We start from the raw sequence: 21,533 nt of genomic DNA, 5'->3' as shown, positions 1-21,533 counted from the left end.
ACATTTGGTCAATACCATACACTACCCCTACCGTGATCTCTGACTGCGGTGATGTGGTTTCTCCACTGCATGGATCCTCATGTGTCGCTTCAGGTGAGTTTTAACAGAGAAACTCTTCCCACACTGATCACACGTGAATTGCTTCTCTCCAGTGTGGATCCTCTCATGTGTTTTCAGAGATGCTAACTGAATGAATCTCTTGTCACAGTGTGAACACTTGTAAGGTTTTTCTCCAGTGTGGATCCTCTCATGTGTTTTCAGATGTGATGACACACTGAATCTCTTGTCACAGTGTGAACACTTGTAAGGTTTTTCTCCCGTGTGGATCCTCTCATGTGTTTTCAGATGTGCTGGCTGACTGAATCTCTTGTCACAGTGTGAACACTTGTAAGGTTTTTCTCCAGTGTGAATTCTCTGGTGCTCTTTTAAACTGTCCGCTGTAATAAAAGTCTTCCCACACTCAAAGCACATGTACTCTCTCACACCAGTGTGAATTTTCTCATGTTTATGTAAATTACCCCGCTGTGAAAAACTCTTTCCACACACAGAACATGAATGCGGCTTCTCCTTCGTATGAACTGTCAGGTGTGTCTTCAGGTGTGATGCACTAAGAAATGTTTTGCCGCATTGATCACATGTGTACGGCTTCTCTCCGGTGTGGATCCTCATGTGAATCTCAAGACTTTGTTTGGTTGATAAACTCTTTTCACACTGATCACACATGAATAGCTTCTCTCCGGTGTGGATCCTCATGTGTAATTTATGGTGTGAAGATTGACTGAAATCTTTCCCACATTGATCACACTTAAATGGCTTCTCATCAGTGTGAACTCTCATGTGAACATCAAGAGTCTGTTTGGTTGTGAAACTCTTCCCGCATTGATCACATGTGAACGGTCTCTCTCCGGTGTGGCTCATCATGTGAACATCAAGGTTTGATGATTGTGTGAAACTCTTCCCACACTGATCACATGTGAACGGCTTCTCTCCAGTGTGGATCCTCATGTGAATCTCAAGACTTTGTTTGCTTGATAAACTCTTTCCACACTGAATGCAGGTGAAAGATTTATTGGCCCTTCTTTTCTTTAAAAATGTATTTTTAGTCTTTGAGCGACTCAAAGGTTTTTCTCCAGGTTTAACATGATGTCCCTCCTCCACTTCACTCAGTTCTTCTCTCTCCTCCTTCACTTCACTCAGTTCTTCACTCTCCTCCTCCACTTCACTCAGTTCTTCACTCTCCTCCTTCACTTCACTCAGTTCTTCGCTCTCCTCCTTCACTTCTCTCAGTTCTTCACTCTCCTCCTTCACTTCACTCAGTTCTTCACTCTCCTCCTTCACTTCACCCAGTTCTTCACTCTCCTCGCTCTCTTCCATCAGGTCTGACATCAAAGAAAAAAAATTTAAATTTCATTTTCAGTACATTAACATAATTAAAAGAGAAATATAATGTGAAAGGACACGAAAGTGAGCCCTGATGTAATAGTAGAAAGTAGACAACTGTTATAAAATATTATGATAATTTGATGCCTTTTTATAAATGTATTATATTTTCTTGAAACTTTTCATGAATGGGGTAAATTTATCTTCCAATTATTATTTTTAAAACATTATAGGCACAAATCCCATGTTTATTTAGCAAGACCTATTAAATATATTTGATCAATGACAATTATCTAACATAATATTAACCCTCTGAGGTCGGCAAACGCGCCGGCGCGTTTTGCTGGATTTTCTCCACATTGTAGCACTATAAACTTAAATTACTCTATCATTTATGGTCATACAGAAAAAAGAAATATGAAAAAAGAATCTGTGATATTTCTACTTTTGTATGTGTCCACTTACAATCAAATCAAAACATTGTGCTTTTGTAAAATAAAGAAAATACACAGGGTGTGCGTTCTGCCTCTCGCGGTGAACTTTTTTTTCTTGAGCACGTCTATAAACTGAAACAAAACTCAGCGAATACTTGTCACACATTTATGAGCCATATACCTTTATAAACATTTAAGTGTGTACTTTTAAATGATCGGATTCAAACTGAAAACAAATATTCTCTGCTTAAGTAATTTGTATAAAACCAACAAGATGTCCAGCTTCTCAAACGCTTGCTCATTATTTTTATTTTTATTTATTTTTATTTGACCATGGCCACGCGCGCAAAAGAGTATGCAAATTCTAGTAAAGCGCAATTCACATGCAAATCTCCACATGGAACGCGAACGCACTCATTACCTCAAAAACAAAGCACCAACAAACTTCACAAGTCTCTGCTTTTCGTCGATTTTGGAAGACACACTGTGAGCTTACATTGGATTTACCTCAGAAGAAGAAGAACGCGATTTGAAGACAAGAAAGATGTAAGGTAAGAAATTCTTACTTATTAGTTTATGTTATTGTTGCATAAACTTCACAATGCAGTTGAACTGTTTTTAGATGTATGGTAAATATTATCTTATTTAGACCCATGTTTACTGTTACTGTGTTTGTGAATATCTGCTCAAACGTAGATATGTATGATATGGTAACCATAATGTTTCATATTTTGGAGCACGCTCTGCGTTTGAATGCACCATATTTTGGAGCACGCTCTGCGTTTGAATGTATCATATTTTGGAGCACGCTCTGCGTTTGAATGAATCATATTTTGGAGCGCGCTCTGCGTTTGAATTGTTACGCTCCACGCGTGTTTTGTTTTCAAGTGGTATCAGTGATTTCAAGCCCAAAAATATTTTTATCACATTTATCTAATCTTTCCTAACGATCCGCTAGCTGCCTGCCCCATAAGCATGCCATCAAAAAAACGCGTCTCTGTAGGCAGCCTAGGATCTGAGATCTGCACACAAAAACAAATGGTTTAGCCAAACAGTGTTCCAACCAATCACCGACAGGGGGAGGGTGTTGTGAGGTTTTGTGCTTGTGCACGGCTGCACGCGAAGTCAGAACTGAAGAAAAAGCTGGCTCAAAACCTCACAACACCCTCCCCCTGTCGGTGATTGGTTGGAACACTATTTGTTTTGGTTTTGAGTGTTTGGCTAAACCATTTGTTTTTGTGTGCAGATCTCAGAGCCTAGGCTGCCTACAGAGACACGTTTTTTTGATGGCATTCTTATGGGGCGGGTAGCTAGCGGATCGTTAGGAAAGATAAGATGAATGTGATAAAAATATTTTTGGGCCTGAAATCACTGATACCACCTTTAATATATAAATGTTACGGTACATTCCCTAGACTCTAAAAGTTCGTAACAGAATGTATCATATTTTGGAGCGCGCTCTGCGTTTGAATGTATCATATTTTGGAGCAAGCTCTGCGTTTGAAAAGCAAAATGAACCAAACAATAGGCTTCATGTTTTTATTCTAATCTCATTTCATATCGTCATAACGAATGGAAACATTTGAAGTAACATATGATAATCAATATATTTTTCTCTAGCGTAGTTGTTACTAAAATCTTTTGGAAGATTTATAGGCTGCTATAGGTTATTGTTATTATTATTTTATGCAGCACTGCGCGTAGCCTATGCCTACAATGCACAACAAACCTGGTGTTTATTATATATTGTTGGAAACATTTGTGTGTGTGTGTGAGTGTGTATTCTGTGAATTTTAAAAAGCAATTTTAACCAGAAATATCTAAAAATCTATTCCCAAAATCGTGCAGCCCTATAGTTTCTCTTGATATCAGTATGTTCACAGTTTTGTTTTGTTTTTTGTTTTTTTACAGGGCCCAGATGCCCTGAGTCCTGCTGACTTCAACATTCACATGAGTCTCTGTATATGAACATGGTAAAGTGAAAATCAAACACCTTGGAAATGAAAGGTATGTACAATGTTTTTAGGAATGGCACAAAGGTCTCTGTCTTTGGATCATTGTTTTCAATAATGTGCTTTTTTGTCATTTGTTGTGTATCTTTGGATTATATTGTGTTGTAAATAAATCCAAACAATCAAAAAGCCATTCTTTTTTAAATCTCCTTATTCTTTGTGCAAGGTTGCTCAGAACGACAGGGCCTGATAGCTCCTAATAGGAGATGGTCCTCACAGCAGAACACAAAATCCAGGGGGAGGAGTTGGATCCAGATCCAACTCCTTCCACCTTACATATACCTAAACCTACCCATCTCCACCCCCTGATCCCTAAACCTACCAATCTCCACCTCTTAGATGTGGATCCAACCCCGCCCCCTGGATCTTGTGGACTGCATTGAGGTGCTACTGCCTAATAGGGCCATTAGGGGAGGGTCTTTGTCTTTCTCAGGTGTGAAAGCCATACATATTCAGGATGTGTTACGCCTCTTTGCATAAAGCTTTCTTACACAAAACACGTCTTATAAATTTTAAATCAATATATTGTCTTATCTGAATGAGCAGTCAGGGTGATTTCCACATAGTTTTGGAGCAAATATATAATCAGTATGGGTTTCATGGCCTTATTTCAGTGACAATTTTTATTTTTTTTGTATTTTCACAAACCACGCATAAAATGTAATTATCTCAAAACTACAAACTTTTACATACATGCTGCTGATATATTATTGTAGCAGAGTTTGTGAATACAGTGTAATCAGACTTTAGCCATGAAAATGTCTAGCCTGACTACGTCAGACTTCTTACTTCCGCTCAATTTCATTTCGCTTCTGTACTCAGTCTGAGACAGCGTAATAGCTTTCCGTTTTCCTCCGGCCTGAAAACAGCCGGGCCAATCAACGAACAGAGGGCAGGCTGAGAGCCGTGACGTAGACGCTGATTGTACCGTGGATGCGTAGATTTTTACTTCACATAATCTGCAAAAGTCGTTGACAGCCATGTTCACTCCGATATTTCGCTCGATGGTTTTGTTTTCGCATCATACATGTGTTTACAGTGGAAGTTAGATGCGGCTGAGCATGCGCATAACACACGCCATAACCAAACGTTATGTGATTGGCTTACGGGTAACCAATGATTTTAAACTTCAGACAGCATGTCAGAACACCTCCAGGGCCAGAAAACACCTCAGACACGAAAGGGTTAACATTAAAATATACAATACTGGCATATTTTAACACCAACTTTGAGATTGATATTTATTTTACTAAAACTTTTGAATTATTAATGGCCGTTCACACTAGACTTTTCCTTCCACTGACTTCCATTCATGCGCATGTGAAAGTGGGACACCAGAAGCACAAGCTCAAGTGAATTACCCTGTGAGAAATAACACAAACGTTTAGCATTCAAGTGGAGTGGATTGTTTATTTTTTAAATTTTTGAATTATTATTATTTGTTATATGTTGAACTTTTATCTGTAAAAAAGCTGCCGCAGAATGTGACGTCATTTCATGACTGTTGCAGTGTGTGTAGAAACTTCACATGCTCAAAGTGTTGAGTGACCGCAGCTTTAACTAGATTTAAATTAACTATTTTATTAGCATTATCTGTGTCATGTTTCACTAAACCTTGTTACTCCTGACATGATTTTCCTCCTTTTAAAAACAGAGCATTTCCTAAAACTAGGGCTGCACGATATTGAAGAAAAATGCGATATCTGATATGCGATACGATAATGCTTAAAGTGAGTAAAATAAACTTAAATTATTTTTAAAATTGATTTAAAATGATATAACCAACGAATGTGTTTCACATTATTTTTGTGACAAGAAAACATCCCTACAGCTTCAGAAAGTGAACATCAGTGGGGGGGGGGGGGGGGGGGGGTGGGGTGGGAATCCACTGCTGCTTCAATGTATATGTAATGAGTGATTATAATCAAGGTATTAATCATTATTTTTTCCTTCTAAATATCAAAAGAGTTGAATGACTTCTGTGAGGATTTTGTTATAGAAGTTACTAGTGTGATTACTGAAATGTTCTTTTCATGTATTCTCTAATGTCTGTATTTGATATCTGAATGCAGTAACAGTGCTCGCTCATTCAGCCCGGCTTCCAGAAATGAAATAGGGACATGTTTTGTGTTTGAGAAAGGTCTTCAACATGTTAAAACATACAGTGAGGAAAATAAGTATTTGAACACCCTGCTATTTTGCAAGTTCTCCCACTTGGAAATCATGGAGGGGTCTGAAATTGTCATCGTAGGTGCATGTCCACTGTGAGAGACATAATCTAAAAAAAAAAAAATCCAGAAATCACAATATATGATTTTTTAACTATTTATTTGTATGATACAGCTGCAAATAAGTATTTGAACACCTGACTATCAGCTAGAATTCTGACCCTCAAGACCTGTTAGTCTGCCTTTAAAATGTCCACCTCCACTCCATTTATTATCCTAAATTAGATGCAACTGTTTAAGGTCGTTAGCTGCATAAAGACACCCGTCCACCGCATACAATCAGTAAGAATTAAACTACTAACATGGCCAAGACCAAAGAGCTGTCCACAGACACTAGAGACAAAATTGTACACCTCCACAAGGCTGGAAAGGGCTACGGGGAAATTGCCAAGCAGCTTGGTGAAAAAAGGTCCACTGTTGGATCAATCATTAGAAAATGGAAGAAGCTAAACATGACTGTCAATCTCCCTCGGACTGGGGCTCCATGCAAGATCTCACCTCGTGGGGTCTCAATGATCCTAAGAAAGGTGAGAAATCAGCCCAGAACTACACGGGAGGAGCTGGTCAATGACCTGAAATGAGCTGGGACCACCGTTTCCAAGGTTACTGTTGGTAATACACTAAGACGTCATGGTTTTGAAATCATGCATGGCACGGAAGGTTCCCCTGCTTAAACCAGCACATGTCAAGGCCCGTCTTAAGTTTGCCAATGACCATTTGGATGATCCAGAGGAGTCATGGGAGAAAGTCATGTGGTCAGATGAGATAAAATATAACTTTTTGGTCATAATTCCACTAAACGTGTTTGGAGGAAGACGAATGATGAGTACCATCCCAAGAACACCATCCCTACTGTGAAGCATGGAGGTGGTAGCATCATGCTTTGGGGGTGTTTTTCTGCACATGGGACAGGGCGACTGCACTGTATTAAGGAGAGGATGACCGGGGCCATGTATTGCGAGATTATGGGGAACAACCTCCTTCCCTCAGTTAGAGCATTGAAGATGGGTCGAGGCTGGGTCTTCCAACATGACAATGACCCGAAGCACACAGCCAGGATAACCAAGGAGTGGCTCTGTAAGAAGCAGATCAAGGTTCTGGCGTGGCCTAGCCAGTCTCCAGACCTAAACCCAATAGAGAATCTTTGGAGGGAGCTCAAACTCCAAACTCCATGTTTCTCAGCGACAGCCCAGAAACCTGACTGATCTAGAGAAGATCTGTGTGGAGTTCTGCCGTGCAAAGGCAAAAGACCGTAACTTCGTTTTTGGTCGAAAATGAGTTATTTATATTTTTGGCACATTCAAGACCTCCTTTATCATGTGGATAAGTATCTTGAATCAATTCTGTTGTTTTTTCTAGAAAATAATGAATTGTCTTAACAGTAACTTCCAAAAGCCCATGAGAAACAAAGGCAGAACACCGTAACATCAGTTACCGCTCTTTGGCTTTGTTTTGGAACGCTCGAAATGGAGTTACGGTACTCTGCCTTTGTTTAGACGCGCGTCAATATGAAGTTACTGTGCCGGTGTTCTATCAGATAATGCTACCTACCAGATTGTACGCTTATCAGTCCCTCTAACTTCTGATGTCCTCAGAGCTTTGTCCTGCACAGTTGCGGTCAGAACATTTGGTATGGTCTGAACCCGCCGTCGACAAACGTGCGATATCGATCGCGAAGGATTATGCAGAGTTGACAGAAAAAAGTTACACATTGCCGTATCAGATGAATACAACCAAGAATTAAAGCCCCGCCTCACTCAGTTCGGGTACAGGACCTGGTTGAAACACTCATGCATCTAGCTGGCAGAGTGCCAAAACTTCGCTGGCGCCTTCAGCCCCGCCCTAAACACGGTCGAGCCAATGCTCGACTAATATCTATGGAGGTATTTTGTCATGTCAAATGTATTAATAATGCCATCAGAATGCAACCAAAGCCCATGCTAGCAATAAGTAGATTGCTATAAATAATTGTAAATCATACAAAATAAATGCCATGATCACTAAATTTTATACAGGTGTTACTATAATGATTTTGTTAATGGTGATCAGCAACCAAATATTGATAATGTGGAAGTTACTGCCTTTTGCCTTGGCATGACTTCTCACTTTTTGCTGACAATACAAGGGCAGAGTACAGTAACTTTAACCCTCTGAGGTCTGAGCTGTTTTCTGGGCCCTGGAGGTGTTCTGACATGCTCTGACATTTCTGGTTATTTCTGTTACTTGTGACATTTTCATGGCTAAAGTCTAATTACACTGTATTCAGCACAAACTCTGCTACAATAATATATCAGCAGCATGTATGTAAAAGTTTGTAGTTTTGAGATAATGACATTTATGCGTGGTTTTTGAAAATACAAAAAAAAATTCTCACTGAAATAAGGCCATGAAACCCATACTGATTATTTCTTCACAAGACTTTTGAAAATTGTATGACGTAGCCTAGAATATTTGCTGCAAAACTATGTGAAAATCACCCTGACTGCTCATTCAGATAAGACAATATATTGATTTAAAAATTTTACGACGTGTTTTGTGTGAAAAAGCCTTATGCGAGAGCTCATTAATATGTAAGCTTTTCTCACCTGAGAAAGACAAAGAACCTCCCCTAACGGCCCTATTAGGAGCTATCAGGCCCCTATCATTCTGAGCAACCTTGCACAATACTGTAAATGAGGAGATTTAAAAAATAATGGCTTTTAAATTGTTTGGATTTATTTACAACACAACATAATCCAAAGATACACAACAAATGCCAAAAAAGCACTTCAAAGACAGAGACCTTTGTGCCATTCCTAAAAACATTGTACATACCTTTCATTTCCAAGATTTTCACTTTACCATGTTCACGTACTGAGACTCATGTGAATGTTGAAGTCCTCAGTGGCATCTGGGACCTGAAAAAAAAAAAAGTGAACATACTGATATCAAGAGAAAGGCCTGCACGATTTTGGAAATAAATATTAGATTTTTCTGGTTAAAATTGCTTTTTAAAATTCACAGAATACACACACACACACACGTTTCCAACGATATATAATATAATGAACACCAGGTTTGTTGTGCCTTGTAGGCATAAGGTATATGCGCAGTGCGGATAAAATAATAATAACAATAAATAACCTATAGCAGCCTATAAATCTTCCAAAAGAAGCTAGAGAAAAATATATTGATTATCATATTACTTCAAATGTTTCCATCCGTTATGATGATATGAAATGAGATAATAATAAAAACATGAAGCCGTTTGGTGCGTTTTGCTTTCATCCAAAATATGATACATTCAAACGCGATCGCTTGCAAAATATGATACATTCAAACGCGATCGCTTGCAAAATATGATACATTCAAACGCGATCACTCTCAAATATAAAACATTATGGTTACCATAAACATATCTATGTTTGAGCAGATATCCACAAACACAGTAAACACGGGTCTAAATATTATAATATTCCCCATATATCTAGCATCAGTTCAGCTGCAACGTGACATTTATGCAACAATAACAAACTAGGCTATGTAAGAATTTCTTACCTTATCTTTCTTGTCTTCAAATCGCGTTCTTCTTCTTCTGAGGTAGCCTAAATCCAATGTAAGCTCAGGCACGTCTTTCAAACTCGACGAAAAGTGAAGTGAAGTGTTTTGTTGTTGAGGTAACGAGCGCGTTCGCGTTCCATGTGGAGATTTGCATGTGAATATCTTTTGCGCGAGTAGGCGTGGCCAAATTAACTGTAATGAGCAAGCGTTTGAGAAGCTGGACATCTTGTTGGTTTTATACAAATTACTTAAACAGAGAATATTTGTTTTCGTTTTGAATCCGATCATTTAAAAGTACACACTTAAATGTTTATAAAGGTATATGGCTCATAAATGTGTGACAAGTATTCGCTGAGTTTTGTTTCAGTTTATAGACGTGCTCAAGAAAAAAAAGTTCACCGCGACGGAGAGGCAGAAAGCACACCCTGTTTATTTTCTTTATTTTACAAAAGCACAATGTTTTGATTTGATTGTAAGTGGACACATACAAAAGGAGAAATATCACAGATTCTTTTTTTATATTTCTTTTTTCTGTATGACCATAAATGATGGAGTAATTTAAGTTTATAGTGCTACAATGTGGAGAAAATCCGGCAAAACGCGTCGGCGCGTTTGTCGACCTCAGAGGGTTAAAATAGTGGTCAAAAGTCAAGTTTGACCTCAATATTTTTTTATGTATATAATTTCCATTACTAAAACATCTATTTGCCAGATTTCCAGTGTCCTACCTATAATTAATTTGACGGGACAACTAAAAATCTTTAAAGTCATTTTTCTCAGTTCCACACTCTAGCGACTTAAGGTCTTTTACCTTTGTAGGGCAGAGTAGAGGCTGACATTTTTTCGGGAATCCCGCGGGTCTCGGGAATCCGAGAACAAAAACAAAATCACTATTAATCACGGGATTGGGACGGGACAGGAAAAAATGTCAGCGGGAGTGGGCGGGACTGGGAATCATAATAAAACTATGATACCCAACTTTATACACAAATATACAGTTTCTATAAATAAACTATATATTTAAATTTTGAACTAAATTCTATTTGCCCTTTATGCTCTCCTGTGTGCTTTGGTGTGGCTGGTAAAGTGAATGACGTGCTCCTCCACACACCCGTACCAGTTGGTGGCAATAATATATGCACAATGCCAACCACCAATAATATAAGAGAAAAGGGCTTCCCCCATACACTGTGTTGCCGCGAAAATCACAATCAAAATGGAGTCAGACATGAAAGACACACTGCTACGACTACTGTCGGAAAACAATCCATCTGTTGTGCTCACCGACATTTCAGGGTGGTCTGAAATCACCAAAAAATTTAGACGTGTTGAGAAAGACGGCGTAAAAACGCCATACGCAAGTTGCAAGACATGCAGACAAATGATTAAATACCATTCCGACTCAGGCACGAGTGGCCTTCAGTGTCACACATGTAAAGCATCCAGCTCAAGGGAACCGGCAATTTCGTCATTCATAAAGCGTAAGGTGCCAATGAATGGAAAGTCAAGATTTACAGACGCAATGGCTCGTTTGTGCAGCCAGGATCTAAGACCGTTCTCTATTGTTGAGGGACGAGGCTTCATTGAAGTCGCGAAAGAGCTCATAAATATCGGAGCTAGTAAATATGGAAGCAGCGTTGAGGTCGAAGATGTGCTACCAAGTGCACGGACTGTTTCTCGTCATGTTGAAGACGAGTACGAGAAAGTAAAGAAACATGTTATAGACGAGCTACAACAGGTATGCCTGGCTATATTGCTTCCCTTTAATGTTGGTCTCTCTCTATATATTTTTTTTTTTTTGCCATTTTTGGAGCCTACTTTTATGGGATTGTAAATTAAAAGCATATTGTCAAATGATTATCTGTTCATGTAAGATCCTGTGAAGCCTGAAATAACATTAGGCCTACATCATACTCTATTCCTTTAGTGCCCAGACTGGGCTGTGACAACTGACCTTTGGGCAGAAGAAAGGACAAACACGCACTGCATAACAGTTACAGTCCATTATATTCTTGGATGGAAATTGTTGAACCGGGTCCTGGCTACAAGGGAGATCATGGGTGTAAAAACCCATGACAATATCAGAAGGACTGTGGAGTCCATCCTTCAGGTATCTGTCTATTACCCCCAATCTCCTCCTGTGTAACATAATATGTGTGTGTAGTACATACTAAACAGTGTTATACTGTATTTATTGGCTTGTCTACATAATATGGTAATATTCAATTCAGTGTTACATTTGTTAACTGTTCTGACTAGCCCAAGCTTTAACAATAATTTACTTACAAAGTAATCATTAAGTTACATTTATTTGTGTAAATATTTGTGTAAATAATTTTATTAATATTTTATGTTTGTGCTATTTTTTTTTTATTTTTTTTATCTAACCAAACATATAGGAGTTTGGCATCTTGAGCAAGGATGTTGTTGTAGTGACCGACAATGGTTCAAATGTGGTTGCAGCTTTACAGGATTACACCAGACTGTCCTGTGCAGGCCATAATATTAACCTGATTCTTAAATACACATTTGACCATTTGGATGTGGAGAATCCACTGCACAGTCCAGTCATCAACCTGTTTTGTGATGTGAAGACTCTGGTTACCAGTGGTGTAGTGGTAAAAAAAGAGGTGGGTAAACTAAATTCTGGTGGACCACGACATGGTCACCCGGTAAGGTGGGCCACTGCCTACCGGTGTATGTGTATCCTGATGACATCGCTATAGGCTATCATTTGATGGTACTATCAAGGGTATCACTGGTTGTTCCCTCATCATAGGTCACACAATCACTATTCAATTCATGCATTAATCTAAGTTCTTGTTAAAGAGACTCAAAAAGGAATAATATGGTTGAAATCCATAAAGTTTACTAAATGACAAAACAGAGAGAACAAAAATATTTAAGAGAGATCGAGAGGGAGGCTTATATCCAGGGCTTCCAATGCAATGCACTTGTGCATAATGATTAGGGATTTGGGGTTATTATTTTCATAGTTGATTAATCTGTTGAATATTTCTTCGATTAATTGATTAGTTGTTTGTTCTATCAGAAAAATGTGGATCAGTGTTTCCCTGTAGAGGGAAAAGTTTTTTAACCTGGTGCAGGCTTGATTCCCTCTGAATCTCTTGTACAGTTGGGTTTTGACATGCTCCCTACATTAAACCAGCTGCCTGTAATGAATTTAAAAAATCACTTTTTTTGCATCGTTTTAATGATTTCCTGTTGCGGCTGCGCCTGCGATCAAGTTTCATTCTCGCGCAGCTTGTTTAGTAACTTCACGAGCGTGTGTTTTCTGCTACGTGTGTGCGCCGTTCTCTTTGTTCCATGTGTGTGTGTGTGTGTGTGTCGGCGCGCTGCGCTCTCTGCTCCATGTTTGCGCGCTGCGCGTTCTGCTCAGCCGTTAACGGCCCAAATGCTCGAATCATGTGCCGATCGGCGATCACGCACTGGAAAAGCAAAGTCCGCTCAAATAATGTGAAATTTAGAGGTGGATAAACGCAATGTAGAGGTGGATAAACGCACTTTGGAGGTGGGCAAACGTTATTTCCAAATTTTGGGAGGTGCGTAAACGGCGTTTACGTGCGTTTAGCCTCCACTACATCCCTGCTGGTTACACACTTCAAAAGAGCAGGGTAAGATATTTTACAGTCTTTTCATGCCTGTTTGGTGTAGTTTGCAGGTATTTTTATGAGTTTATACAGTTTATTTTAAAATATTATTACAAAAAAAATCAACATAAAAACAACTGCTGTAATTAATAAATTGTTTTCTTGTTCAGCAAGCTATTTTGACTCAACAATTCTGCTGTTAATCTGTTTGTAATTCTTAAAAAAAAAATATATACTTGAAAGAGATTTTATCACCTTACATAGTGTAGTGTACACTGTCTCTTTCTTGAATTTCAGATTGCAAAAAGCACTGGACAGATCACTTAAGCAAGCAGTGGATACAAGGTGGAATACCAGACTTGCAATGTTGCAATCTGTAAGGGATGCTCTGCAGTCTGGTAAGCAGCACGAGGTCCTGCTTCACCGAAATGAACTCTGTTATGTCAACAACATAGACCCAGACCTTCTTGAAGACATTATCCGCCTTATGGAAACTTTTGATGAGGCTACCAGGCACCTGTCCACTGATCAGACACCTAGTCTTCACCTAGTCCTCCCAACCAAGGCAACCCTACTGAGGGGTCTGTTGCTTCAGGATGGAGACAGTGTTATTGTGAAAGAGGTAATATAATACAGTTCTCATTTGTAATTGTTTTGTTAGTCATTTAGGTAACTAAAAGCAGGTGCCCATTATCCAATAACAATGTTGTCTATCATGTAATTGTATTTTTCCTCCTCCTAGCTGAAACGGATATTATGCCAGGCAGTGGAACTGAAATTCAAAATCCACCTTTACCACAAGATAGCCACAGCACTCTCTCCTAGTCTGAGGTGTTTCTTAAGAAAAACTCTTAACGCTGAGGAAAATGAAGAGGTTATCAACACTCTGGCAACAATCACAGAAAGAGTAGGGATAGTGGAGAGAACCAGTGTCCAACAGGGTAATTCATAGCGTTAGTACTTAGAACGAACTAAGTTAGAACGACAGTGCACTCTAAGAAAATTTTGGTAACACTTTACAATACAGGTGCACTAACTAATGTACAGTTAATGTATGACTCATGAACAACTAAACCATGAATTAATTATTACTGCATCAGCAGCTAATAAAGAGTCTATATGATTAATAGATTAAGTAATATATGAATAGTAATTAATTAAATGTGTCATAATGTATTAATTCATTAATAACATATTTTATTAATTAATAGTGTAAATTAATCCACGCAAACCTGTGAACGCCCCCATATCAGCTCGAGAAAACAAGTTTATTCAGATCATTACTTGTTTACACCGTAATCGCAGCGCTGTGAGGAATAATAATAATGGAAAATGCCTCAGAAGTGCGGGTATTTCGAGGAGCAAGGATCAGACTGAGCTGAGGAATACAGTAATACGTTTATTTTCCTTCTCACGTGAATCGGGTTTCTGTTTATGAATGAATGAGTGGCAGAGATGCGCGCTGTTTACCACAGCTCGCAAAAAGACAATTTAAATTTTAAATCGCGTTTGTGAATTAATGATGATGTTTTAGCAAACTGTATTGTTATACTGAGATGAGTAAATGATTATCGACTGAAATATGTTGAAATAAAATGTAGGCTATTTGTATAAGCAACGTATTAAACTGCAAATTAACATTTATATGCCCTAATATTTCATAAAAACAACATTACAGTCAGGCGAAATATGAAAGACAACATTTTGTTGACTAGATTTGGGTACAGGTTTTTACTGTAGAATATACTGTAAGATTACACTTGAATTGTTGTTGTAATTGTAACCTTTTTAATAAAAAAATATATTTACAAGGTAGATGTAAACAAACTATGAAAAGGTAAATATAATTTTTTTCTTTTAATAATTTGTATTGTGTTTTATTAGTAACAAATTTGGGGAGAGGATAAATATTCCAAAACTGAAAATACAGTATGATAATTAACTGCACAATTACTAGACATGTTTACCTTGGATATTATACAATTTGCAAGCACAATTTGTGAAAAAAAAATAAAAAATAAAAATTTATACAAAAAAAGTAAAATTTATATTTGTGTATAAATATATACACACACATATATTTATGAAGAGTTTGGTTCCAGCCTGAACTCGATCAATATCTTATTAACGTTACAGGCACTGGACTAAAAATACATTCAATCAGCTATCGCTAGGAAATACCTCCTGAACTTTTTTGACGGCGATCATCTGTAAAACGGCTTAGTCCTGCTCGGTTTTCGTTGACTTTGAGTAAAACAACTGAAAGTTTTTCAAAAGATCCCCTGGGTTCAACGTGTCAGCGTGACAGAAGTTTGATGCCGTCGTGTGAGAACAAGCAAAAGCCGGCATTTTTCCTCCTCTCGCGTGCCTCGTCTTCTTAATCTCCTCACGTAAATGATTAGATTTCGATGGCTTACGTTTCCCTACCGCAGAAACCACCACAGGTTCATCAATGCCGTCAAAATTATAAAAGATTTTGTTTGATTGTTGATCAAAAAGTACAAAGTAGATAGGAAAAACTAGGATGCCGGGTGTATTCAAAGCGCTGCCGTTACTGTTTACAGTGCGTGGAATGGTGCGCTGTGATTGGTTGAGAGCAGATTTATCTCATTCTGCAGAGAAAGGAGACTGGCGTTTGTCGCGGTTTGGAAAGAAAGGGAGAAAACATAACAGAATAACACGGCGGATATCACATTTTACGTAAAATTTAAAATTGACTTTTCAATACTGACCCTATACAATACAGATTTTTGCAGGAACTAAATTTTTTTTTAAATGGCGTTTATCGCGTTTTGGAACCAAACTCTTCATATGTGTGTGTGTGTGTGTGTGTGTGTGTGTGTGTGTGTGTGTATGCATATATATATGCATACACACACTAAATGCCACTGAAATTTTCTTCTAGAATGATCATTTTTATCAGGCTCGTATATTTAAGTTAGCTGTAGGTGACACACCTGAATGAATGGCTCATTAAGTATGCAGGGGCATTGTCTCATCAGGTGTGAACTACTAAATATGCATGATCGTTTACGCCCCATCCGCATATTGCCTTTCCAAACTAAAAGTGTTTCACAAAACTTAAATCAATGTATCGTTTTATGTGAATGATTAGGCAGGATGATTTTCACATCATTTTGAAGAAAAAACTCTAGGCGAAACTCCATTAGTCAAAAGTCTTATTGACATATATTTACTATGTGTTTTGTGGCCTTATTTCAGAAACTTTCATTTTTAGTTTTTTCAATAACCATGCATAAACATTATTCTCTCAAAAATGAAAACATGTACATCCATGTGGCTCACATATCATGGTAGTCCTGTTTGTGCTAAATAGAGTGTAATTTTTTTTTGCCATTGATGTTTATAAGCAACTGAAAAAAGCACAAATATCAGGGCATGTCAGAACATCTCAAGGACCCCCAAAACACCCCAGACCTCAGAGGGTTAACATTGATTTTCTCAGGTGTTCAAATACTTATTTGCAGCTGTATCAAACAAATAAATAGTTAAAAAAAATCATACATTGTGATTTCTGGATTTTTTTTTTTAGATGATGTCTCTTACAGTGGACATGCACCTACGATGACAATTTCAGACCCCTCCATGATTTCTAAGTGGGAGAACTTGCAAAATAGCAGGGTGTTTTAAACTCGAATAAGTTTCTTTCTTCTGTTGAAAATAAAAGTTATTTGGAAGATTGTGGGTAACCAAACAGTTGATGTACCCCGGTGACTACCATAGTATATTTTTCTCCTATGGAAGTCAATGGGGACCAGCTACAGTTTGGATAGCCACATTCTTCAAAATATTAAAGGTGCATTAAGCAAGTCTCTGAGTTTTTGCAGAACTATGCCCCCTCTGGCGGCAAGCGAAACTGCAACCAGAGGTGTGCACGCTCACGGACAAAAGATTTCTTTTTTTTATCTTACGTGGAGTTTGCGTTGGTGTTTGAAATGAACTATAAGCAGGTCTCTTACAATCCATCTTCTACGGAGAATGCCGGCGAATACACAAACCTGCCAGACATAGCTATGTGAGAGTGCCGTGAACGCGCATGACGTCACGCCCAGTCTAAAATTCCGGCCCGAATCCCTCTTATTTATTTTACTTTACAGGATTATAGAGGCAATCTCAGTGATTAGAGAAGGGCTCATTCAGCCCATCAGGCAATTGTTTAAGCATGTATGGGTTAGAAAACGGGTATTTTTTACATGAAAAGTTGCTTAATGCACCTTTAATATTAGAAAAATATTAGAAAATATTAGAAGGAAATTAATACAGGTTTGGAACAACATTAGAGTGCACAAATGATGAGATATTTTGTCGACACAGGACAGCGGTTAATCGCCTCAGCAACTTCACGCGTGTGAAGCGCATTATACAGGCATTTTCCTAATAGTGATCGACCGATTTATCGGTCGGTCAATAAAATCGGGCCGATATTTGCAGGTTTGATGCCGATACGATGGCCGATGCCGATACACGGCTGCTGCGTTCGCCGATAGTTTTTTTTCCCGGCATTATTTACAGACAGGCGTCCGCAGGCAGCTCTGTGTTGCTGGAGACGCTGCAGTTCACGTGCAGCCCATGCACTGCCCCTCCCACACTAGCAGAGTGCTGGAAGCCTCTTCTAGACAACGGTTAGTTTTAAAATTCCAAAGCATCTTTTTAACTGTTTGAATTAGCTGAAATACACTTTGAAAGTGGAAACACGTTGCTCTATATGTGCGTGCAACTATAGCTAAGCAAGTTTGTGGGTCCAAATGGAAAACGCGAATGCCTCATCTATAAAACTGCTTGTCATTGTATTTAGGGAGCTGCAAATAGCTAAGTTTGAGGCTGTCCATATGCATCCGGCAGCTGTTACAAACACTGGTCATAGGATTAAATAATGCCGACGTTGTTCCGTGATATTTGTGGGAGTTTTATTCAGCGACCACCTGGCTGAGGTTTGGACGTGTGCTCATAAAAGAAGTGACGCGGTTGCGACACGCATGCGATGCAGCGCGCTCGTTTGTCCAGGCGCTTCTGTGTCGTGGTGAGATGAAAAAATCTAAACTTTTCAGAATGCCGCAAGCGCACACAGGTCATGTGACAAAAAAACAACTGACCTTTCCATGACAACATCGAAAGCTCGGCCGAACAGCGGATCATAGCTTGACAGGGCGGGTTTTTATTTCTCATCTCCATAAATACATGTAGTCGTAAAGGGCAGGAAATAAATTAATCCTTACTTCCTCGTCATCATGGAGAGCAGTTCATGTTTGCATAGCAACAACAGACGCAAGCGCTTGTAGAAGCGGCGCGGCCGTGCTTTCCACACGTTTTAGACGCGATCCCTAATTCATAATAAACTTAGAATCTATTTGGTTTAAAATCGTTTTTGTTCTGTTTAAAATGGAGATCACGATTACATATATCAGACAACTACACAGAATAACATGTCCCAGTCAAATTATTTTATTTATTATGCTTAAATATTTATTTTCAGAATTTATTTTCAGAATTTGAATTATGATTAAATATTTATTTTCAGTATTTTCAGCACTGAACTTTTTTTCTGTTCTACCTCACATGTTTTTAATATTTGTCAAATACTGTTTTTTTTTTAAGTTCAATAAATGTTCCTTTCTTAATTGAGACTTGTAACAGTTGTTATCATTATATATTATACGTGTAAATTGAGTGAGCAAAAGCAGTATCGGCTCCAAATATCGGCCCAAGAAAATCGGCAACCCGTATCGGTCATCGGCTAAGGCTGATGAAAAAAATCGGTATCGGCATCAACACTTAATATCGGTCGATCCCTATTCCCTAAACAGCCACAGGTCTGATTTTCCACCAAAGTAAAGCGCTTATTAAATACGAAAACGATGATTTATTTTTGCTAATTATTATTTTATTTCAGTTAGTTTTTCAGTAACTGTTGTTAGTTTCATTTAGTTTTAGTTTTTAATTTACTATGAATTTGTAATTTTATTTCAGTTTCTTTCTACTGCATGATGGGAAGACAAGAAAATAATCTCAATCCATTGTCTCAGTTTTACACAAACTGCAGCATTGACTGTATTCATCAACCCTGTTACCAAAGTCACTGTAAGAAGAATCTCTATAACTATGAATAACTTGTATGATATTTGACAAATGCAATTTTATTAGTAACTTGGTGTTTACTGACTATTCCTAAATTATTAATTTTTTTTTTTTAAAGTGTAAACTATGTTGAAAATTACACAAATTCTGGTAATGTTGTTGTAAATTTGGAACCAGATATAAAATATATGTCAAACAAAACAGATAAAATAGTATTTAGCTTGATCTGATGTTGACAATCAATATAAAATGTCTCAAACCTCCCTTTACTGACCATTTGTTGAAGAAAACCCAGAATATTCTGTACCATTTCATAGTTGAACTGTTTATCTAAAAGCGCTTGAATGTTTCTAACATGAATGTTCTTCAGCATCAACAATGAAGCATAATAAATAAGGGTGAAATCAGGACCAATTGTAATGAAATAAAGAGTGTTTTCAGCAGATCTGTTAATATTGATGAGCCTCAGACTATCAACACTCATTCAACAAGCCATTCAGGATCATCAGCAGTAGGGCTGTGAAAAGATTCATCGCGATTAATCGCATCCAAAATAAACCTTTGTGTTTTCATAATAAATGTGTGTCTACGGTGTATCATTATTTTGTATATATAAATACACACATTTGCATGTATATATTTAAGAAAAATGTGTTATTTATATAGGCCTATACAAATATTTATATTTATATATAATATAAATTATATTTAAATATATACAGTATATACATGCAAATATTTCTTAAATAAATGCATGCATGCGTGTGTCTCTCTCTCTCTCTCTCTCTCTCTCTCTATCTATATATATATATATATATATATATATATATATATATATATATATATATATAAAATAATGATACACAGTAGACACACATTTATTATGTAAACACAAACTTTTATTTTGGATGCCATTAATCGCGATTAATCTTTTCACAGCCCTAATTAGCAGATCATCTCACTTTATTCTGAGTGTTTGCTGTTAGAAAAACATTATTTGAGTCAGGATACATGATAAAAGCCTGTAAAACTGCTCTATTGAAAGAAAATACAGTTGCTTCTCACCATATTTTTTAATAAAAACAAACCAAACTTAATTAACCAACTCATCTAAATAACTACAACAGTATAATGTCAATATCTAAAATATATTTTTATTTTCTAGTAATTACAATCATTGCACTAACGTTATTCAAAACTGACAATGATCCTAAAAAACTCATAAGCTCATCAATTCCTCTCACATATCTCAAACTGTAACTCTTGACTTGACATTCAGTAACAGTTCTCACTCCAAACATCGAGACAATCACACACACGAACACAAACTCGCTCAGGTCTTAATGAACTCAACATATTCTCCTCATGCTCGCTGCTGCTGCACTAAATGTTTATTTCAGAAGGAAGACGCCAGAAAAGACGCACAAGTATCGCTGTGATCGATGAAAACAATACAGAAATGAGCCTGTCGCTTTATCAAACTGAATAAAGTGTGTGTGATGGTTGTGTAAATATGAGAAACACCGTGAGCTGCTCTCCTCACCTCAGTTCTTCTTCTTCTTCTTCTTCTTCTTCTTCTTTCTGGTGGCCGGTTCGTGAACGAATCGTTCTTTTGAACCGCTTCTTTTCAGTGAACCGGTCGAACCAGTAGGCTACACTAAATCGGACTGAATCGTTTAAAACAGTTCGCGTCTTGGGCCAACATTATGAAGCTGCAGACTCGGAGCCTGCATCTACAGTCCCGCACCCAGAGTCCCGCATTCTCAGACCCCTCGTTTTTCGAGACAGCGCCTCCTGCTGTTCGGAAGATCGTATAACACCCTTATCCAAATGCCATTGAAAACATTATAGGATGCAATATTACGGTCTCTTTTTATTTAAAGTTATCCAAATAAATATTTGCGTTCCCTGCTTAATGCATGTGACAAAAAAAATCATTGTGTTCTCAAACTAACTAATTACCCAGTAGTTATTTTTTGAGCGTGGGTGTAATTGAAAGAAAATTACTGATGTAAGGGATACAAATACAGATTGAACTATCTTCTGAAAAATATTATGTGATATTATATTGCTACAATGTTTTAGTTTGTTTTTGTACAATGTTTCAAATTCCAATTTTTCTTTCAGTTCAACCTATAATGGTCTAATTAACATTATACCATGGTAACATTACAAAGCCTGTTTTTTGATATTTTGAATGTGAAGCAAAACTCAAATAATAGACAAAACACC

At 37.7% G+C, this 21,533-nt stretch overlaps 1 protein-coding gene across 5 annotated transcripts in view; it reads right to left on the bottom strand.

The window, feature by feature from the left end:
• Positions 1-21,533, bottom strand: part of LOC311078396 (uncharacterized protein) — a 28,104-nt gene extending 6,571 nt beyond the window's left edge. For all 5 annotated transcript variants that reach the window (XM_084107162.1, XM_084107163.1, XM_084107160.1 and 2 more), the window contains exons 1-2: positions 20,845-21,533; positions 32-1,379 (exon numbers count right to left, since the gene is read on the bottom strand). In XM_084107162.1, the coding sequence (XP_083963288.1) occupies positions 32-1,374 (1,343 nt within the window). In that variant the 5' untranslated portion in view covers positions 1,375-1,379; positions 20,845-21,533. The remainder of the gene's footprint in view (positions 1-31; positions 1,380-20,844) is intronic.

Source organism: Abramis brama (genome assembly GCF_963993115.1).
Source record: "Abramis brama genome assembly, chromosome: 1".
In the NCBI taxonomy this organism is placed as follows: Eukaryota; Metazoa; Chordata; class Actinopteri; order Cypriniformes; family Leuciscidae; genus Abramis; species Abramis brama.
Note: the sequence above shows the minus strand (reverse complement) of the source record. Positions and strands in the feature narration are given on the sequence as shown.